This window comes from Carassius auratus, chromosome 13, assembly GCF_003368295.1.
Source record: "Carassius auratus strain Wakin chromosome 13, ASM336829v1, whole genome shotgun sequence".
Taxonomy (NCBI): Eukaryota; Metazoa; Chordata; class Actinopteri; order Cypriniformes; family Cyprinidae; genus Carassius; species Carassius auratus.
The window spans coordinates 3,046,853-3,071,126 of NC_039255.1; the positions used below are offsets into that span (position 1 = coordinate 3,046,853).

At 33.4% G+C, this 24,274-nt stretch overlaps 1 protein-coding gene across 3 annotated transcripts in view; it reads right to left on the reverse strand.

Annotated features, from left to right (window-relative positions):
• LOC113112354 (signal-induced proliferation-associated 1-like protein 2) overlaps positions 1-24,274 on the reverse strand; it is a 107,595-nt gene that overhangs the window by 53,705 nt on the left and 29,616 nt on the right. For all 3 annotated transcript variants that reach the window (XM_026277824.1, XM_026277822.1, XM_026277823.1), the window contains exons 2-4: positions 10,124-11,894; positions 5,027-5,160; positions 3,484-3,672 (exon numbers count right to left, since the gene is read on the reverse strand). In XM_026277824.1, coding sequence (XP_026133609.1) covers positions 3,484-3,672; positions 5,027-5,160; positions 10,124-11,513 — 1,713 coding nt within the window. In that variant the 5' untranslated portion in view covers positions 11,514-11,894. The remainder of the gene's footprint in view (positions 1-3,483; positions 3,673-5,026; positions 5,161-10,123; positions 11,895-24,274) is intronic.

Sequence of the window (24,274 nt, forward strand, 5' to 3'; positions counted from 1 at the left end):
TATCTGTAAAATAAAATGTTCTTATATAAAATAAGCAGAACAATCCAGAAAATATTTAACCTAAAAAAAGTGCAACGCTTAAACCATAACAATAATAATAATTATAAACCATTATTATTATTTTTATAAAAGAAATTGCATACACATACACTTTTTTAAGTGAAAAAGTAAATGCTATTTTGCAAAGTGAGTACAATATGCACAGTGTTTATTTATTTATAATAATAACAATTATATTATTATTACTAGTAGTCGTATAAACAAACAAACTAGCCTGAGGTGGTTTGCTGGTCTAGTTTAGCTGACAAAGTGCTCAAACTGCTTTAAAAACATTAAAAGAGTGGGTTAAGATCAGCAGACCACCTGATTTCACCGTTAATGATTCCAGCCAGTCCTTGAGTTTCCCTCGTTTCATGTGATCAGAAGTGAGCAGCTTACGGTTGCTAGAAAAACAACAATCCAGCATTGAGTTGTAATGAACGATAAAAACAGCCAAATGCTCCTCCTCTCTCTTATAAGGGTCAAGTATTTCCAGCGTGCTACCATACTGTTGTCATGTGACCTCGCTCTCGGAAACCCTTAGCCGAATGTTTTAGATTAGGAACAGCCAGTGACTTCCACATCGTCTACTCGAGCAGCGCTAATGCAGTCCAGAGGAGATGCCCTACTTGGCTTCAGGAAGAACACACACACACACACACACACACACACACACACACACACAGAGATGAGTGCAGTAAACTCAAGGTATAAAAGTGTGTAAAGGACGACATCCAAACCGCTGACACATTCTCACTAGATTTATATACAGCCAACACAGATTTAATACAAAGAAAACGGTGAATAGACATAAAATACTTGCAGGAGTCAGATATACGTATAACGTGAACTTGAGCCAACAGCACTTTCTCTCAACGGCATCAAATAGTCGAACCCTAGTGAGCTGCCTACCTAAAACAACATATTTAGAAAGATTTAAAAAGTCAAAATTATTTATACATTTTTTTTTTAAACTTTATTACATTTTTTATACTTAAAAAACTTTAAAAATGTATTAATAAATTTGTCTTTTTTTTTTTACTATTATAAAATGTAAAAAAAGAAGGTTTTTTTTTTACATATTTAAAAAAATGTGAAAGTGTGTGTGTGTGTGTGTGTGTGTGTGTGTGTGTATATATATATATATATATATATATATATATATTATATATATATATATATATACACATATACTGTACATACACACACACACACACACACACACACACATATATATATATATATATATATATATATATTTTTTTTCTTCATATGTCATGGCATGCCTTAAAATGCTGCAAAAGTTGGATGAAAAAATCTAATGAGATCTTCACTTCCAGAACCCTACTGATGCTTTTAGCTGCAGAGGTTGTGTTTCTGCTAAGCCTCGACTGATTCTGTCGTCCCACGAGGAATCACGGTCACATACGAGAGAAAAAAAGGGACAGGAAATGGCATGAAAAGCTTCACTTCTCACGATCGGTCAGCGTGGAGTGAGCAGCAGACTCTCGCGCAGCAGTCTGAGGTCGAGCGATACACAGTGGCAGACTGGGGGCATTAGCACATTACGTGAGATAGGTGTTGTTTTTCACACCTGCTTCCCCAGAGGCGGTCAACACCCCCGTTCATCTCCACACTGCCGTTCCTTAAAGGTGAAGCATGTCATTTTAGAGCCACTACAAAATCGCTAAATAACTAGATACAAATTGTGCAGGAGACTGAAGTGGTTTGTGCCAAAATGGTAGAAATAACACATATCAAGTCTGTTCTAATTGATAGCAACTCGACATGTTACCCAGACTCCCCTGCTTCGCTGTAATCTGCATATACACACACATGAGTTTCCTGTTCGACTGGCTCAGACGGGACAATGCTAAAACACAACTCTTTTGGGATGAACCCTTACAAGCTTCTACAGAGAAACACGAAACTGAGATCAATGATGGAATGTTATTCTCTTATGTGAGATTTAACACTTGGGGATTTTTCTGACGACGTCTGATCGTGACAATAATAATAATAAATGAATAAAATAATTCACAGTAAATGTGGCAATTTAATCCACAGTCTGACATTCATGTCATAGGGAAACACCGAGACATTGTGTACAAAAGTTTGTGAAAGTCTCTTACGCTTAGTAAAGCTGCATTCATTTGATTAAAAAAGAACATTAAAATTGTGATATAATATTACAATTTAAAAAAAGTGTGTTCTATGCAAATATATGTTAAAATATAATTTAATCCTGTGATGCAAAGCTGAATTTTCTGCGTCATTCCTCCAGTCTTCAGCATCACACTTCTCTTTAAAGACGATAATAAAGCATCAGTATCCGGTGTTTCTGAGATCAGTTGCAAGGTGATTTTTAGTCACATGACCATGCATTATTTGCATGAACACTTTCTGTTACTTTGGGTTGCAGATATTTTTGGATTGTGAGAAATGCTTTACTTCAATTATTCTTTAGGAATCTTTACACAGCGAGTTAACGCAGAGTAAAGATGCGACGCTGCATTAAACTCAGACTAAGTTATGCCTTTTCTGACCGACAAAGTATAAAATATATCAAAACATATGATAAAAATATTGATCTAGCACACTCCCTGAACATTACAACAAAAAATGTTGCTTATTGTAATAAAACATCAGCAAAAATATTTAATAAAGGACACCATACACAATGGTGAAATGATTTAGTGCATGTACAACAACAGCAAAGGCTGCACGTCATTAAATAAATACACACTTCCTGCGGTTTTCCACCAAAATAAAAGTCTGATGGTTAACCGCAGGAAAATTAAGAAAGCCATAAATATTAGTATTTTATTTTACAGTTACAATCCGAAATAAAATTATTATTATTTTTAAAAACTCTTTATTTTACAGTGAAATATTACAATAGCAATATTTCTTATTTTAGTTTGTATTAATTACTATCGTTGTTATTAATAATAATAATTATAATAATAATAATTGTATTCTCTCTGCTGTTTAATGTAGAAAAAATTGGAAATTATTTGTATTTTACATATTACTATTATTGTATTTTCATAAATGCGCTCTAATATTATTTTACAGTGAAATAACACAATAGCAATATTTCTTATTTTATTTGTTGTAGTTTTATTTAATATGATTACTAGTAGCATTAGTAGTATAGTAGCAATAATAATAATAATGTATTTTTATTGATTTTATTATCTTATCTTTTATGATTTTATTCATTTTATTGTTTAATATTAGTTATTATTATTATTTTAATATACACTCACCAAATACGGTCAAATTGTGCAGCTTTACAGCACAAATAATCATTTTAAATTGCATTAAATGTATTTCTTTTTGGCAATTCTTATCAGAAAAATCACAATTCGATTTTTTCCCTGAATCGTGCATTCCTAATATGCACGCTGGACTATGGTTTACTCGTTCTCTAACACACACCCCCTGCTCGTCCAGTTTGAGGAGCTGCTCTGGGACTCGGGGTGAGCTGATGGCCAGTCTCAGACACTGGATGTTCAGCTCAGGAACCACGTACTCCAGCACCTCCTTCAGCGGGAGACCGCGGGCCGTCCCATGCCTCGCCGTGGAGGGCACAGCGTCCTCCAGAATCGCCCCGCGCAGGGTAGTTAACTGAGAGAAAGAGAGAGGAATCGAACAGTGCATCTATAACACATGCATTAAACACCAAGGACATTTTCAAAAACCCATGACAAGGCTTTGCCAGTCTAATTAATATATATCAAACCTCAAGTACTAAATGATACTAATCCAGTCAGTCTATGAGAAAACTCAATACTTTCAATAAAAAATACATTGATCCATTGGGATATCAAGTTATTGGCAATGAAATGAAAATCTGGAAGGAAGAAATTGAGTCTCGACGCTTTAATCTGCACTTGCACTTATAAAGTAAAAGCCTTTTATGTTGAACGCTGATATGAAGCACTAGCATCTCTTTAAAAGCTCATTCTGAGGTTCTGATTCATGCGAGTATCTAGGCTTCATAATTCAGTGTAATTGAGAACGAGTGCCATCAGAAAGCATGAGGTTTAATGCAACGACGCTTTTGATTAGAGAGAGGAACTGATGCAGACAATATCTGCATTTACTGTCCTCAATAATTATAATAATAATACTAATATTTCACCTCATATTGCATGAAGAAAATGTATTTTATTTTAGGTCTGTCAAATGAAATTTCATGAAAAAAAATCATCCATCCTATAAATAATATTATTTGTACAATTATTATTTAGAAATTATTTAGAAAAAAAAGTTAGACAATTATGATTTTTTGACCGTGACATTATTTTTATGATGATTAAGATCATCTTTCCAAACATTAAACAAACAAACAAATAAATATTTCACCTCATGAAAAGGAAACTTTATTTTTAATAAAGATAATTAAGTCTAATATTATTATTTAAATTAAATGTAATTAAAGATAATACACACTAAATTAATAAATGAATGAATGAATAATAAATAAATACAATAAAATAAAATAAAATGTTTATTTTAGGACCATTAAAATCTTTACATTGTGAAATTTTTGAATTGTATGTAAATAAATAAATACATAAATATATGCACATTTTTCATTATTTGGACAGATTGTTTTTTTTTTTTTTTTTTGCAGAAAAATTTAATTATTGGCAATGGATTTCTAGTGGGGATGATACATTTTGCTTTTTTACATAAATAAAAACTTAATAGATTTTATAGCTTGTAAGTTTGAAAAAGAGGAGAGTTTTACCTTCTTATATTAATGTTTTAAATGTTTAAGAAAACTTAAATGTGGAACTATTTCCAAGCTCATTAATTAATTTAATCTATATATATAAAACAACAAACAATTAGAGATGTCAATCAATACATTTTCTCATTACGCATTAATTACATAACAGGCTAAATAACAATTAATTCCAAATCCTAGTGTGCATCAACATTAGTTGAGTGAGTGATGTGCTTTCATCAGTACCTGACTCGTCCTGAAGGTGATGCGATGGTTATACTGCGCTGTGTCCTTGTCTTTCCCATCATCCAGCTTCTCTCTCCGTACGCTGATGGCCACCGGACCCAAGTGTTCATCCACGCCGAAGTAGTTCTGGTGCTCTGAGGGTTAAACCACAGGAGAGATATGAGCTCGGGTTCAAGAAGGACAGATAACACTTTCCAAGAATATCCCACAGAGCGCGGACAGGAAGAGCCCGACAGGAAGTGGCCATTGACAGCCGCTCTAGTGCTAGAGGTCATCTGAGAGGTCACACTGAAGAGATGATAAACACAAGTCTCTATTTCTATAATGAGCTACAGACCAAAGGAAGCAGAACTCTGTCTGTCATACTGGCTTTACATAAGACAGCTATTCACCTTCATACTTTATGATTAAATGGACAACATCAATGGAAATGATTCATGTTTATTGATCCCTGACATCGTTTTACCACAAAACTTCTGCAATGGAAATTATATTTGTATGACTAAAAAGGATGAATCTTAAGTCTGTGAAGAACATATTTCACTTCATGAAAAGAGAATTATATTTTGCATTTGTTTTAAATAATATAAATATATATATACAGCACAGACCAAAAGTTTGGAAACATTACTATTTTTAATTTTTGAAATTTAGTTTTTGAAAGAAGTTTCTTCTGCTCATCAAGCCTGCATTTATTTGATCAAAAATACTGAAAAAAATGTAATATTGTGAAATATTATTACAACTTAAAATAATAGTTTTCTATTTGAATATACTTTAAATAATTTAAAATAAAAAAAAATAAAAAAATAAAAAAATAATTTATTCCTGTGAATTTATTCCTGTGTGAATTTTCAGCATCATTCCTCCAGCTTCAGTGTCACATGTAACATCAGTCGATCACATGATCATTTAGAAATCATTCTAATATTCTGATTTATTATGAGTGTTGGAAACAGTTCTGCTGTCTAATATATTTGATCAATAAAAGGGTAAAAAGAACTGCATTTATAAAAATAAAAAAATTATAATAATATATTTTCTTTACTATCACTTTTTATCAATTTAACACGTCCTCGCTGAATAAAAGTATTTATTTTATTAAAAAAAAAAGAAATTAAAAAAATTACTGACCCCAAATTATTTTTTTCAAATTCTTTTTTTTTAAAAACTTTTTATTCATCAAAGTATCCAAAAAAAGTATCACATGTTCTGAAAAAATATTAAGCAGCAGAACTGTTTCCAACTTTGATAATGAATCATCATATTAGAAAGATTTCTAAAGGATCATGTGATAATGATCCTAAAAATTCAGCTTTGCATCACAGAAATAAATGATCATTTAAAGTATAATACATTTAAAAACAATTATTTTAAGTTGTAATAATATTTCACAATGTTAATTTTTTTTCTGTATTTATGATCAAATAAATGCAGACTTGATGAGCAGAAGAAACTTCTTTCAAAAATATTAAAAATAGTAATGTTTCCAAACTTTTGGTCTGTACTGTATATATATATATATATATATATATATATATATATATATATATATATATATATATATATATATATATATATATATATATATATAATATATTCTGCATTATTTGGAGAAATGTAAATGACCTTCTAGTTATCTGTGATGTCATCATGCCAATGATGTCTGTTTCAGTCTGTTTCAGAGCACATTAGTGTCATATATGAACCATAATCTCCATAGGGGTCCGCCAGAGATTAACAACAGAAATAAAACCCGTCACAGACGAAGCTTAACCTCTTTCTTCTTGATATCCTTTTCAGTAAGCCCCTTTAGAGACAAACATGCATTCGGACCAAATTATGCAACATGATGGACACTGTGTATGACATTGAAACATTGCGATAATGATGCAAAACTCAAATATGTGGGACAACAACAGAAAAAAATAAAAATAAACAGGGATTGAGCAGCTCACTTAATGTGAATGATCTAATATGAAGTTATGATAGAAGCCGTGTCCTGAACGATGGAAGAGATCTGAAACTGTCCTCCACGAACAGGCCTTAAAGGGATAGTTCACCTTTAGCTACCATGTTTTTTTTACATACTATGGAAGTCAATGAAGACCAGCAACTGAAGGTAAACTATCCCTTTAATCCACCTCAAAAACACGGGTGAAGAAGAAGAAACACCCTCACCGGGACACTTCATCTCATCCTCTCTAAAGCACTCTCTAAAGCTTATAACCAGCTTTGATAATAATCAAAAAGGTTTTTTTGAGCAGTAAATCATTAGAATGATTTCTGAAGAGCGTGTGACACTGAAGACTGCAGTAATGATGCTGGAAATACAGCTTTGGTCACAGGAATAAATTACATTTTACAATATATTCAAATATAAAACTGTTGTTTTAAATTGTAATAATATTTTACAATTTTGACTGTATTTTTGACCAAATAAATGCAGCCTTAGAGAGCAGAAGAGACCTTTTAAAAAAAAACTGAACAGTAGTGTACATGTACTGATTTAGACGAGTCGAAAAACACAAATATAAGATATATGAAAGATTCAAAGATAGTTTTACAATGGCAATCAGTCAAAAACACAAATATTAATTTTGCAACATGACATTTTGACTAGATATTCGACAAAACAAAGTTAAATGGTAAGATTTTCAAACTGGATTTCAAAATCAAACAGAAAGGAAAAGTTATTTAACATTAAAAAAAACCCCACTATGACCACCTTAAACTCTCTGACCTGATAAAAAGACAAAACGTGAAATCTAACTACAACACATTAGTTTGTCAACAACGGAGCAGGCTGAGCTGAGCCATGATTTTAGAAAAGATGAAGCATTAATAACAGTCAAGCATTAATGCAGAGTGGGCATGTCAAGTCTTGCATCCCTGATCATGCAGCATCTTGATCATGAACAGGGGAAAACAGGAGAGGAAGTTAATGGAATCAATGCTTCTCCCTAGGTGATAAAAGCATCATGGAAAGCAAGGTGTGAAAGTGGATAGAGAGACATGTTGACAGGTCTGTCCTTTCCACGTCCCTCTAGAGACGATGATGGGGTGATGATCAGATATGAAAAGTTTAATGGACCTGGCTTTTAGTTTGAAGTAGGGAATGTCAGACTGTCAAAATAAAATTAGTTTCTTTAATAAATAGTTAAAAACCAACATTCATCTTGAAGTAATTTATGCATTCAAGTTATGCATTCCACTGAATTCAATTTAAAGTAATACATTTAAGTTAGGAATAGAATTTACAGTTATGCATTCAAGTTATAGATTCCATTGCATCTGATATAAAGTTATGCATTCAGTTCAAAGTTGCACATTCCATTTAATTAAATTTAGTTATGCATTCAAGCAATGCATTGCATTTATTAAAACTGATGTTGTGCAATTTAAATCAATTTTAAATATTCAAGTTATGCATTCAGTTTAAAGTTATGTATTCAAAGTTATGCATTAAATCGCAATTGAATTATAATTGAAAAACAAATGCTAAAGCTCCTTTTTAAAACTGCCTTTTGCCATTATTTTAGTTACTCTTCACTGCATAAGCCACATTAAATTACTGTTAACTATTAGTTAGATATTAGCAAAAATGCATTACCAACAACAGTAGCCTAAGAATAACTAAATAAATCAATATCTGCCTATTAGTTTTGAATTAACTAATAGCTCACACTGAAACTCCTTTCCTCTTTAAATAGACTCTAAAATAAATAGTTAAATGCAAAGGACTAATTCGTATCAAATATAAACCTGAACAAATGAAGAAAATTGTCTTTGGCTACACGGCACAGTGGATGATTATCTATTTCCCAACAAAACAAGCTTGCTAAAATTATTTATTTTCATTTGAGCTGAGCTGTAATTGTCTCATTTGCTATGGCTGGAACATGCAAGACACACTCGCAGCTTTCACCCACAGGCCGCGGCTCATTATTCAGCTTAGTTAAACGAGTGAAACCCATTTCTTCATGGGACGAGGTGGAGCAGCTGTTTTCCAGAGCGTAGGAATGGGTAACACAATCCTGTCAGGACTATACAGATGTGCAGACAGGCAAAAAAAAAAGCAGTCTGACAGATGCTGACACATTCTCAGTTAAACACAGATGACATTGTGCAATATAAGTTGAGGTATCATTTGCTTGTTCCATTCCTAGACACGCTGAGGTGTTTTAATGAAGAGCGGTGAGGAGGGGAACAGCTGCACCTCACCCTGTCTATTCTCACATGACAAATCACAGGCCAATGACAGGAGAGCATTCTCACACCTCAATCCTTGCCACACGTGTTTCTCCTTTCAATATGTGTAACAAACACCATGCCTCACAAAACCTACGATCCCTAAATCGTCAGACCAACATCAGATACTTTTAATGCACACAATATTTTAATATATACACTTCAAAACAAATCAGTTTTCAGTTTCTAATTAGCATTTTGTGGTCTTTAGCAAAGTCCACCCCCAAAAAAACTGGGGGAATTCTGCCATTTTTCTCACCCTCATATGGAACACAAAAAAAGGTTATTTGAAGAATGTCGGTAACCAATAAGCTGACAGTAGCCATTCACTTTCACAATATTTTTCCATGCCATGGAAGTCAATGATTACTTTGAAATATTACCAACATTCTTCAAAATATCTTTTTTTGTGCTCAACAGAAGATAGAAACTCGTACAGGATTGGAACACTGGTTGAAGATCCTATCTATGAAAATACTAAGGGCCAGATCTACTAAATGGCAAATTAGTGTGATATTGCAATCCCATAAAAGTGCAGATGGTAGTGGAAAGTTTTGAGGTTGATCTGAAACGGAAACTACTACAAATGCATATGCAAAAATCTCAGCCACAAAAATAACTCCGTTCATGCCAAAGTCATAAAAGCCCCAACACAACCTTTTGTTGACATCAGCTAGAGATGAAAGATGCTTCATAGGCAGAGCAAGATTACACAACAATTTGGAATAGCATACATTGATGAATCATCTTAAATAGAATCATGAATGAAAGGTCAATTTAGTTTTCCTGTTGAACTTAACAAACAAGAATCTACCTTGTTTTTCATGCAGAATGCAAAAGGCTTACCTCTCCCGTAGAAATATTTGTGGTAATAATATGCTCCCAGGTCGATGTGCTCGATGATGTACCGCTTGACCTTCTCCCGGTGGATTGGCTGGCTTTCTCGTGGCACCTCCAGTACAGACACACCAGCGTTGGTACAGTGGGAGCTCAACGAGGACTCGAAAGAGCAGTTTTCTACTCCAGCACTGTAGGTGGCGTTATTGGCCCTGGATAGAGATATCTTCCTCTCCCCTTCTCCACCAATCTCATTGCGAAAATGCGGACAACTTAGCACCAATCCATTGCTCTTCCCATCCCCCTCATCTGCATCCAGGTTCTCCTTGGGATTGAGGTCTTCCCGACTTCCTAGCGGCGATTCGAACATGGATGAAGGTCCAGTTGTATTCCCACCTACTTGTCCACATCCTGGGACTTGGTATTGGGATGCGGCAGAAGCTCCAGTGGTGGTGTTTTTCCTCTGGCTGAGGCTTACGCGATTTGCCACCGCTTCGCTGATGTTGAAGAGGACACTCTGGACGTCATAGTGAGCGAAGCACTTCTGGAAGTTGAGCGGCCGGCGGTCGTCCTGCTCGGTGGAGAGCCGCAGACCGTCGTTCTCGCACTTTATAGTCCTCAACTTCCTGAAAAGCGATGTCTCGGATGATTCAGACTTAAGGCGATGCATAAAGGACTTCTCTCTTTCCCGGCTGTAGAGGAGGGAGCTGTCCACGTAGTCGTAGCCGGAGATGCGGACGATCTCGCCGCGAGCTATTTGTGCAGCGGTCTGCAAGCTTGGGGAGAGGGTTGTGTCATAGTGAAGGAGCTCTGGGAAGCCGGCAGGTGGGGCGCTGCGATGATCCAAGTTGTCAATACGATATCCTCGCAACATAGTAAAGAACCCATCATTCCCAAGACCCTGACGGTCAATCGAGGATGTGCTGCCGTACTCCCGATGCAACGAGGCCCCGGTGTTGGGGTTGACAGCGTTCTGGTCCAATATGTCCTCCGCATCGATGTCGCTGATGGTCACGTCACTGTTACTCCGTTGGCGAATGGGATGCAGTCCCTTCAAAGGAGATAGACTCAAAAGGTCACTCAGGGAATATTTTGTATCCGAATAATCAGGCTCCAATGATGCTTCACCCAAATCCGTGATCTCCACACTCTGGTCTGGCTGTCCGTTCTGAAAGGCCGTAATGACAGTCTCATAGTTGGGTCCGCCTCGGCTTTCCCAACCCTCCTTTTTCGGGGGCCAATCTGTCGCCCTAGCCCGCACCCCCATTTTAGGCATAGCAGGTGTCCCATTCGTTTTGCCACCCCCTTCCAGCTTGCCCTGCGTGTTGCCTGCCGGATGTCCCATACTCCCATTTAATGCTTTCAGCTTCCTGCTAAACAATTCCTCAGATGACTGCATGACGTCAGAGGAGGCCTTAAGCGATGGAAGATTTGTTTTATCACCGATACCCACAACTCAAGCTCATATCCTACTTGCAGCTGCTTGGGAAAGCGAGAAATCAAGTCCCCTTATTGCTTACATTGTCATGGGTCACCCATTTGAGTCCCAGGCCAGCAATCTCAACGAGTTTCAGAGTCGTCCTAGAGGGAGTAAGCCCACATAAAGGGCCACCCTTCACTACAAGTCCATTTTTCTCCAGAAGTGACCAGTTTGATGAAAGACAGGCAGCATTTGGGGGTCACGGATGGCTGGAGCATCAAGGAGCAGAAGGGGTCAGTTGAAACAGCTCTCCTTTCACAGAGCTCAGCTAATTTAGGGCAACAGCTGGAGGAGAGTGATCTGTTGGGAGCAAGGAGAAAAACAAAAGCAATGGAAACTGTTAGACAAGTGGCAGGGTGTGTAAGGTGTAACAGGCACGATCACAAAGAGATCTTTCAGAAATATGATTGCCAATTTCTTTTGCTTACTTTTATTGGCCAAATAGGGGTTAAAATCAGTCTTGTTAGCCATACAGAAGGATAAACCTAAGGGAATGTTCAATGGTTTTAAAAATGGATTATGTATTAGGCAAGGAGAACATGCTACTTTCATGTCACAATTATTCACACCGGAGTACTGGGGTCATAAATTGCAATGCATATATTACATGTACAACTATAAATGCATATAGCACATACACACACACATATATAGACAAGGCTTAAAGGTTCCCAGTGGGGACTCCAGCATTTGAACTTCACTTCTGCTCGGCTGTGCGGCTCACCATTTGTGGGTTGGGAAGGTGCCACTGATGACCTAAATGGGTTTTTCGTGTTCATGAATATCGGCTGCATGCCACATTCATGCATCCATATATACATGTGCTATAAAGAATCATGCACATGACCTGACATTGCTATGAGTCCACAAAAAACCTGGTAAATCCATTATACAGCTTGACCTGCAATGTAAACGCTATGATCCTTTTTGTGAACTGAATCTAAAACACTGAATATAAAGGCCAATACTGAATACTGTTAATGATAATGATAATATTAACAATATTACAAAGGTTTGGTTAAAGCCTTTTTGATTAGTAACAAGCACATTTTGAGATGACTTGCAAATACAGGTTTTGGCCAAATTCACAGCTGGTGTACAAAGACAATCTTTATGTTTTTACATTTTAAATGTGTTTTATTTAATAAATAATAAAAAATGACCAAATTATTTGCAATCTAATATCAATATCTAATGCAATCAATAAGTCACAACATATTTTGCCCTGCTGTATAAAACAAAATGCTGAATACAGCCTAAGATCGATGACTGATTTTGGCCGGTCTTCCAAGACTGTAGGCTAGTTTTAGATGGATTTGACCACTTCTTTAATTGCTCAGGCTGGTCAGGCAGGGAGACCACCTGACCAACCAGCTAAAACCAGCTTTGCCAGACTGGGAGGCCAGCGAAAACAAGCTATGTCCAGCTTAAACCAGCTAAGACCAGTCAATCAGCTTAGGCTAGCTGTAGCTGTTTGTTTGTTCGTTTGTTTTTTTCAGCAGAAAAGAACACAAATTAATAAAATGGCATTATTGTGGCAGAATTGACAAAAAATGTCTTTACAAATCAAATTTTTTTATTTTTCCATATCATTTAACAAAAGCCTAGCATAACTAGAGAAAACTAGGGATGCACCGAAATTAAATTTCTTGGCCGAAGCCAAACAAAATGAAACTGAACAGAAGGCTGAAGACCGAACAAGGTTTTTCACATTTTTCCCCCATGTAGGCCTACTCTGCCATTTTTTTCACTTCAAAACATGCTTTTTACGATTTTGTCCTGCTTTTCAAAAAAAATTACAAAAATGTAAAAATATTTGCTTAACACTGAACTTTTTTATATATATTCTATCAGACATTATACCAACAAAGCACAATTTAACTTAAAATTAAAAAGTTAGTAAAAATATATTTTTTGGCAATTTTCTAGACATTGAGGCATTTTTTACTGTACAAATAAAGGCAGCTTTGCTGAGCAGAAGATACTTCTTTTAAAAAATTAGAATATATTACAGATTCCAATTTAAACACTATGTTTAAAGGTTATAATAAATGTATTAATAAAGCTGTTGTAGATAATTATTTTTATAATTATTATTGTACTTTTTTATTTTATTTTACAGAACAACAGTAAAATTACAATACTATCATTTATGAATGTAGATGGTGTTGTTGGTTTCTGTCTGCTTTTATTTTGGCAGAAACCCGCTGGAAGATCTCAAGGCTTCTTTTTGTTGACAACAGCATGCAGATTTGTCACATGCCTTTCAAAATTTTTACAAAAATGTTACTTGAGCAACAGTACAATTCAGCACAGATTTTCCTCATGCTTCGGACTGTGAACACTGGCTCCGCGAGCTCGTGCAGTGAGTCAGAATACATGCAATTTGTGCGTGCATTAGAAAATATAACAATCTGACATTTATTTACTAATCTTTTGAGATCATTTTCGTGATTTCAATCATCATAGAGTAGCCCTAACCACCAGCATCAGACACGATGCAGCAGTAAAAAGTCTCTCGCTGTCTGTGCCTCATGCTTATAATGATGGTATAACATGTTAATTTGAAGAACGACCATGGTGCATGTCCAAAAACAGGCTAAAAGTGACATTGTTGTAAGTAAACTTTTCAATATTACATTGTGCAATTTCTATGTGAATCTTAGAACAGCTGAAATGAGAAAACGAGAACAGCTAACATCATTTTCTGATTGCATTGGTTTTTAATTGCATTGACTTTTCCTAGACAGCTTCCCCTTGGACCGTCCTTCACAACGATAGAAAAAAAAAGCAGGATCTTGGATCCCAGTGCTGTAACCTAACTAACTGTTTTCACATTGAAATGCAGCAGCAGCAAAAGTGCTTCCTGAAATAACAGGCTTTTCTAAAAGGATGAGCAAGGACAAAACAGAGGAGCTCCGATTACGTAATCCCTTTTCACATTGGGACACAATCATTAAGACACACACACACACACACAGCAGGGTCACTGAGAAAAACCATGTCCTCAAAACATTCAAAGACTATTGAACTGTGACTAAAAGTGTTTCCTTCAATATAACGAGACTCTAAATAAGCTGCTGAATTCCAATAGAAAGATTTTTCCACAAAAGCTCTTCACAAATCTAAACGCCTGAATCCAAATGATGTCTAAACAGAGCCGTTCATCTAAGAAAACCACATGCTAGAAACCCCGCCAATGATTTCCTAAGGCTTTTTGTGAAGGCCGTGATGTTAGAACACTTTCTCCTGGCGATGTTAGTCACTTAGCAGATGCTTACGTCCAAATAAATCTAAAAATGATAAACACCACCAGCAATTCATCACACAGGGGCTAATAATACACTATTATAATGGCAAGGTTCAAGATTAAGCTACAGTAAAATTCTGTCTAATAATATGCGGTTTATTATGTCAGTGGTTGACAAAAATATTATTAGATTTTAATATTGTACTAAAATGAATAAATCAATGTTAATAATTACTAAGCTGTTAATTATTTTAATAGACAACACACACTTTTTTTATTTAAATATAAATAATATAAAAAATAATAAATTACTTAATGTTAATTATGAACAAACTGACAATTATTTTAAGATTAAAAATATATATTTTAATATTGTAAAAAAAAATATATATAATGAATGAATGAATGAATTAGGGAAGCTGTGATTATCTCAAATAAAAATAAGTTGTTAATTTAATGTTTGACAAAGGTTATAATATTTTAATATTGTACAAAAATAAATGCATGTATGAATGAATGAACAAATAAATAAATGAAATGTTAATTATTAACAAAAGCTGTTAATTATTTGAATGGCCAACACACAAACATTTTATATTGTACAAAAATGAATTAATTAATTAATGATTTATTTTTAACTATAAGCTGTTATTTTAATTACTGACATGAAATGTTTAATAATTTATTACTTAATATAAAAAATGACATGCATAAGTATTCATTATTACCAATAAGCTGTTAATTATTTTAATAAAAAATTATATTTTATTACTGTACATAAAAAATTACATGCATAAATATTGGTTATTACCAATAAGATTAATTATTTAATTTTTCAACCTAAAAATTTATTATAATTTAACTGTAAAATTTATAGTCATTTTGAGATTTGATAAATATTATGTTTAACTATTATTAAATTATTAATGTTTTTTTAACAATTAAATATTTAATACTAGCTAATAAACATAAATCATTATTGACCAATATTTAGATATTTATTTTAAAAAATAATAATAAAATTAATTAATTAATTATAAAAATAAATACAAAAATAAATATATTGTGCATTGCTAGTAAAATGTAAAATAGAAGAAGATCAGATCAGATGGAGGTTGGAGGCTTGTTTCCCCACAGAGAAACAGAGAGGAACGATTGTGGATAGTGTAAACATCTGCCACACACATATACACTAGACATCATGGTGGTCTCCATCCAGAACACAGACAGTGATAAATGTTCTCCATCGTGTCTTTCTCTACAGCAGCACAACTTCATGATCAGCAGAAAAAACATCATCCCTGCCACGACCTCTGACCTGTGCAGGGTTTGTTTACTGACTGGGCCCTCTGTGTGTGTGTGTGAAGGAAGCTAATGACGAGAGGTCTAACACACACACACACACACACACACACACACACACACACACAGAGGTCTTTAACGAGAAAAGCTCAGCAGTCCTTATCTTTGGTCAACCTCCAAGGCCAAAGAAATGAAATCGGGGAGGTGGAGGGGGAGGCTTCTGCGAAACTAATTATGGCAGTGAACTCATTTTCTGTCGCTGGATGGGCCGTTTCGTGTCTTTGGTGCCGTTTTGCCAGGTCTTAAAATAATCTTTTGCCATGGTGGCCTGATTAGAGGCTGTGGGAGTATTGAGGAGAACCTGCTGCTGTCAGCCAGCTTTAAAACCATACGCCGCTGTCATCTGCTTCAGACGAGATCGCTGGACCCAGAGGTAAATATTAGCATGCTGTTTGATACAAATGTCTAACCTTATTTTATTGTTGCCATCATATAATGCACAATTAAAGCAGAAGTAGGGGTGTGCATGCGATTTTCGTGCACATCTCATCAGTAAAGACGCTCCTGTAATTAGAAGTATTATCTCCAGCACGTGTTCAGATCAGGGTTGCCAGGTTTTTACAACAAATCCTGCCCAGTTGCTTCTCAAAAGTCCAAAACTAATCGCGATTCCAGGAGGTTCCCAGATTAAAAATTGCTTCCCAGGGTTAAAATATACTTTTTTTTTTTTGGTATGGCTGTCTTGGTAAAATTCACATTTTAGGGGCTAAATATCACGTTATTGGTATTGGGATTGCTTCGAACCGCGGACATGAAAAACAACTGCAGACTTGGCAACACTGGTTCAGGTGGAGCGGCAGTAACTGCACAGAGCCGTAGTCTACCGACAACTAACACAAAATCGCTTTCAAAATCGACAAAGAATCGCCACCGATTTTAAAATTACGGCTCTGTGTAGTAAATGCCAACCAATGTTGCCAAGTCTGTGGTTGTTTTTCATGTCCGCGGGTCGAAGCGAAAATACCAATAACGTGATATTTAGACCCTAAAATGCAAATTTTACCAAGGGAACCATGCCATAAAACTTATATTTTAACCCCGGAAACCATTTTTTTTTTCGGGGAACCTCCTGGATACGCGATTGGGCAAGTTTTGGACTAGTTTTGAGAAGCAACAGGGCAGGATTTTTTATGAAAACCTGGCAACCATGATCTGAACACACGTGCTGGAGATAATACTTCTAATTACAGGAGCGTCTTTACTGATGAGATGTGCATGAAAAAAAAATTGCATTTGATTTTTTGCACACCCCTTAGCTGAAGTTATTTTTAGTTTTATATATAATATTTATTTCTGTTTACTTAACCTATTTGCATAAAACTGTTAAAATAAATCACACTGTAGTTATTGTGACATACTGACATTTTAATAGAAAGTTGTGGATGGGCATAACTATTATTCTTTTTATGTTTTGTTTTTTGTTTTTTTAATTATAATTTTGTAATAAACCACAGTGTAGCTATTGTGGCAAAATAGCAGTGAGGTGTGAATGGGCACAACTTTTATTTTTAATAAATTTATTTATTGTTTGATTATTAATTAAAATGTTAAATTTATCCACTTGAATGCAATTATTTATAATAAACCATATCATAGACATTGTGCTATCGTACTTGTAGCAGAGTTGTGAATGGGCAAAAAAAAAAAAATATATATATATATATATATAAAATAAAAAAGGTAATTTTTTTAAAAACATTTTTTATTTTACACATCTTATTTCCACGCAATTATTTATAATAAATCACAACATAGGCATCATAGCAGCAAGTTGTAGTTGTGCATGGACCATTATTTTTCTTTCTTTATTTTTACTATTAATCTTTTACTTAACCTTTTTTCCACACAATTATTTTTAAATCACACTGCAGACACTGTGTCACCGCAGAGACAAGTTTTGCATTAATAATAATAATAATCTAGTTAGATTATTACAGTTGATGTTTTTGTTTTTAAAGAGTTGCAAGTTTAAGGTTTACGGTTTGTGTTTTATTAGAAAGGTTTGAGCTCATAATTTATATCTCATATTTAATTTGATTATTTCAAAAATGCCTTAAATCATATCATAGTATTGTTTTTAATGCACTATATTAAAGATGTGGGATATGCAGGGCAGAAAGCGCTGAATGCTGTGATTCCCATGAGCGCAGGGGTCACTGCAAACCTCCTCATCATCCAAACCGGCTCTGACAGAAGAGCTGTGCTTCAGCAGAGAGGTTACTGAGAGCATGACCCACACAACACTAGATCTCCAATATACTGAGAAGACAAATATTAATACTCTAAATCAATTTCTGAATTCACACACCAACAATCTCTCTAATAGTACAGAAGAATAAGCAAAAAGTACAAAAAAATCGAACATTATTCGATTTTTTAATTATTAGTATTATTAGTATATTTAGTATATTAGAACATTATTAGTATTTAAAAATAATTTGAATGATCTTTATATATATATATATATATTTTTTTTTTAGTTTAAGTTTTAGTCATTCTCTTATGTTCTTTTGACATTTTAATTCAGGATACAATGAAATTTTTCTAACGTTTCAGCCCAGAATTTTCATTTTGATGCATCCATTTTAATAGTTTTATATAAGATGTATTTTTAATAGATTTAAAAAGGTGCTGCCTTAGAAAATCAGTCCTTGGTTGTGTTAATGCATTTCAGCCTTCATCAGGACTAAAAAAGCTTTTTTTTATACTCCATCAGATGAAAAATAAAATGTAAGCAACAGCAAGATATCTTCAACAATCATTCATGCGAATAGCACGAACAGTTCAAGTTATGTGGGAAAGTTTAATACTTGGCTTTTGAACAATAATAGCCACTAATAGCAATGACTGCAATAACAAGTGGCTGGCAAGAAGCAGTCAGTTCAGTTAAAATAACATTGACTATAACCAGACAACTAACAGCATGAAAAGGCACTAAAGTGCTTTCATAAATAATGAATGGCCCAATGCCAAAATGAGGTAATGAACCTATTCAGGGAGACCTTCCTTTTCAAACTCGGCTAGCATGTACATCCTTTAACCAACAATGTTTATTTGTGTCTTCATTCAGGTTAAATAAAGAGCTCACAGTCTATTATCTGAGAACACAAAACAACAAGAACAAGCAATTTACACCTCGCTCAAGTTCACCTCTTCAGACTACTGCTCTGCTTTCAATCACACTTCAGGGCCGCTGTTTTAACCTTGAGGTGATTCGGGGGGCCGATTATTAAATTCCTCACTAAATTGTCAGAATGGGAGACGGTAACCAGACACTGACATCTCCAGATCCACAAACACTCTGAACATTTCTGCTTCACTGGAATTTTTGTTTTTCTAAATCACCATTTAAATGCACAATTTGCCAAATTTTGTGATTACATCAAAATTTGGCTATGGAATAATAATAATAATAATAATGATAATAATAATGATAACTATTATTAACTAATAATAAAAAAATATTTTTTATATTTATTTATTACTACTATTATTATTATTATTATTATTATTGATAACAATACTAACTGATATTATAATTTTATTATAACTACTACTAAATCTAAATATTAAAGAAATTTAAGAAACAAATTAAGACATTGAATATTTAATATATAAATATTAAATATTATAAATTATATTTAGCTGTAAAACAATTCTGAAAATAATATAATTTTATTTAATATTGCAACTGTGAAATTACTAAAAATGTACAAACTAATATATGAATTTATTATATTTATTAATTTCTCAAATTTCCAAACATTAAACCATGTAATTTTTTTATTGTTGTTGTTTTATATTTTTTAAGTAACATTATTAGTAGTAATACCAACATTATTATTATTATAAAATGTTTATATTTAAAATTATTGTTATTTTAATATATATATTACTACTACCACATACAAATATTAAAGTGATTAATAAACAAATTGATAAATATTTAACATAAATATTTAATATTACAACTTATATTTTTCTATAAAATAAAAACTTGAGTATTTCAGAAAACATAATAATTTTATTTTAAACTGCAACTGTAAAAATTCAACAAGTAAATTACGAAATAATATTTATATTTAATATATTTACATTAATTACTTAACTTCTACACATTAAACTAAAACTTAATTTAAAAGATCAAGGCGAAATGAAAACGGACCAAGTCTTGTTAACAAAACTCCAGCAATTAAACCATTAGGCCAGTTAAGTTCATTATTAGGAACAGATTCTCGCCCCGCTGATGGGCTATTATTAACGGTGCGTGTTTGTTTGGGAAGAAGGCCAAGTCAGCTCATACAACCCTCCCGAACACAGATCCAAACGGCCCCCGAAACACACCCTTCCTTTTATCCGCGGCTCATAACTCCGGCCTCTCGACGGGGAGGCGTCCACCTCAAGCTGATGCTCAAATTAGCACCAGCGTGTTACTCTGGATGTTATGAGTCTATAAGCTCCTCTGTAATAAGACGGGCCGGGCTCTTTGAAGCCTGTGTCGAGCGCCGCTGGGAATTTAATAGCCAGTTTTTGTAGGGAATCACACCCTTCGCTCATCAACAGTTGGTAGCTGAAAAAGTTACAGAGAGAAATTTCATTTTGAGCGACGAGGGAGAGCGACCACGGATCAGACGATCAAAGAGACGCTAAAAAACGGGTCCGAGACAGAAAAAAGAAACTGAGCAGGAGATAAAAGACTAGAGAGCAGAGGTGCACCACATTCAGTCACTGCAAAGAGAGAAAAGGAAACTGTGAATAGAATCTGAGCTGCACCATTTGGAGAGGAAATCTAATTGTTACTTTTCAGATAAAAATTACAATAGCTATTTATAATTTGATTTTAAAAACAGGTTTGCTGTTCCTGTTTGAACGGCTGCACAGTTAGGCCAAAATGTTATGGTTACATATCATTATGGCAAAAAAATTATAATAATAACAATAATAATAATAATTAAGGATGCACGGATATGAAAATGTTGGCCGATACCGATAACCGATAATTCTTTAAATATGAAAGCCGATAACCGATATGTTGGCCGATAAATCTAATTCCAACACTAAATTAAACACTTCAACATAAATCAAACATAAAGCCTTACAAAATAAATAAAATTATGCTTTAATAATGGAAACAAGTTACTGGAAAACATTAAAAATTAAGGCGATAAAACAGTTGAGTGCGTTGAAAGAGGACAGTCATGATGCATATGTTGCAGTTCACTGTATTTTCCTTTTCAAAGTGTTTCCAATTATATTTCAAGCAATAAAAAAACCATCATGGTGAACAGTATGCATCTGAAGTGTCTCTGCAGGAAATAATGCATTGTTTATTGTCTCTAAGATATCGAACAAATTCTCTTATCGGTTCGATAACGATACCAGAAAAATTAACATTTATCGGCCGATACCAATGTGGTGTCGTTATATCGTGCATCCCTAATAATAAAAATACTTATTATTATTAAAATAAAAAAATTTAAGTAAAATAATTAAAATGTATAATTATAAGTAATAAAAATAATAATAATAATTAAAGGTGCACCGATATGAAAATTATGGCCGATACGATAACCGATAATTCTTTAAATATGAAACCTGATAACCGATATGTTGGCCGATAAATCTAAATCCACATTTATAAGTAATAACAATAATAATAACAAAAATATTTATTTTTATATTATTAAATAAAAATAAAAACTTAAACTACTGCAATATTTTGCTGTAAAATTACAAAATTTTATATTTCACAGCATGATAAATAATAATAATCATAATAATCATAATAATAATTATTATTATTGGTATTGATACATTAATAATGCTTTTAAGAATTAAGATAATAACTTTTTATATTTTTATTAAGTGATAAAAATAAATATTTTATTATTGCTATTATTAAATAAAAACAAAATAACTAGAAACTAGTGTAATATTCCCTTCAGATCAATGGCATTAGGTCAGATGTTTTATTATTCAGGTGATCAGCTATGAACATGTCACCTGCCAAGATCGACTTTAAACTGTTGCTCTGCGAAGACAGTAATTGATCTGAAAAAAAAGCGATGCTAATTCCCACTAACGGCAGTGATGAGATTGACTTCTGACACGTTTCCAAACACATTGACAGCTTTTGCAAGCAGTAGAATGTTAAAGAAGACTTGTGCTAAGGACAAAGAGAACTTCTGAAGTTTTAGAGCCAAAGCAGTGTCAACGGTTTGCCCCGGAGCAGCTGGAATGCTCCCCTCTCAAATCCCCAGATCCTTCCTTCCACAGAAAATAGAAGTGTGCTGTTAGCAGAGCCATCTATCCTCGGTCCAAATGAAATTGCTGGCCAGTAGCCCATATTAAACACCCATCCCTGAAGACACGGCCCTTTTTCGAGCTGTATGTGACGCTCCTTCCAGGACACTTGTTGCTGGTGGAACCACATTTTCACAGCATGGAGCATCTACAAGAGCAGCAGTCTGCCATATGATCAGAGAACTATTATTATTATTATTATTATTCAAAATAATAGTTTATTAATCAACACTTTGATGCCAAAAATTATTATTATAAAAAATATATAAAAAATAATTGCAATACTATTGCATTATAAATTAAAAGTGAGTATTTTTATAATAATCATAATTGTAATAATCACTAGTATTATTACTCAAAATAATATTTACAGAATTTAACTTAAAATTAAATGTAATTTATTATATAATTAAATTACTAAATGTATTATTGAATTATAAATAATAAAGATTTGAATTAAAAAAATATCAAAAAAGTATCAAACAATAAATATACTAATTCCAATAATAAAAACATTAAAGAAAATCATATTTTATATATATATATATATATATATATATATATATATATATATATATATATATATATATATATATATTAAATTGCTAAATTTTTATTAAATTGCTAAATTTTTATTTTATTAACATTTATATTATTAAAATTTATTCAAGGGTATTTTAAAAGAATAACTTATTATTATTATTATTAATTTGTTATTCTTTTTAAATGATACAAATCTAATAATTTTTTACTTTTGCAATAAAACTGTTGTACTGTAAAATAAAATTAGATAAGTTAATTACATAATAGATAAGTTTACATTATGATAATATAATAATAATTACTACTACTGCTATTATTTTACCTAACAGTTAAAATAGCAACACTATATATTTATGGCTGTCTTGATTTCTTTACTTTCAAAAATTAAATTATAAAGCTTGGTGGAAAATTATTGCAAGATGTTTATTTTGTTTAAACCAGATTTATACACGATACTCATGACAAATTTGGGAAGTGAATTAGTGCATGTGGTGTAAGGGACTCAAACTCACAGAGCCTGCAGAGATCGTGTTTGTGTGGAGCAGCATGTGGGGAATTATTCAGGCTGGAAAATACAGAAATCTGCATAAATTGTAGAGTTGAGTTGAGTTGTTTGTTGTGGGGACGGGGTTTACTGCAAATAAAACACACGGCACATCTGTGAAAAAACACAGGATCTGGAGAAACTGAAGAGGCTAGAGTTCATTCACTTTGCATACTCCAACAGAGTAAACTGCACATCTACTGTGCCGAGCCTTGAAACAGGAAGAGATCAAGACAAAGTGCATGAACCGGTTTTCGACCCCCATGATGCATTAGCACATCTAAGGCTCCTGTACTCAATGTAATGGTGAGCAAAGCAAGATATAGAGAGAGAAAAATGTTTGAACTAAATAAATAAAATAAAGTGTTTTTCAAGCCTCACTTCTGCATACTAGGTTTAAGTGCGTACTCGAGGTTGCATGCTTCTGTAGTAACTCAATGCACATCCTGAAATGAAGAATAAGCACTGAATTTCTGCAAACATGAATCTTTGAGATAATATCAGCTATAAATAACATATCCAGCTGCTCAGATGAATGGTTTATGCACTGCTGACAATAAAAAAACAACAACAACAAAAAAAAAATACCAATACAAAATACCTCTACAGGTTAGGACACTGAAAAAAATAAATAATAATAATAATAATAATAAATAAATAAAAAAAAATAAAATAAAA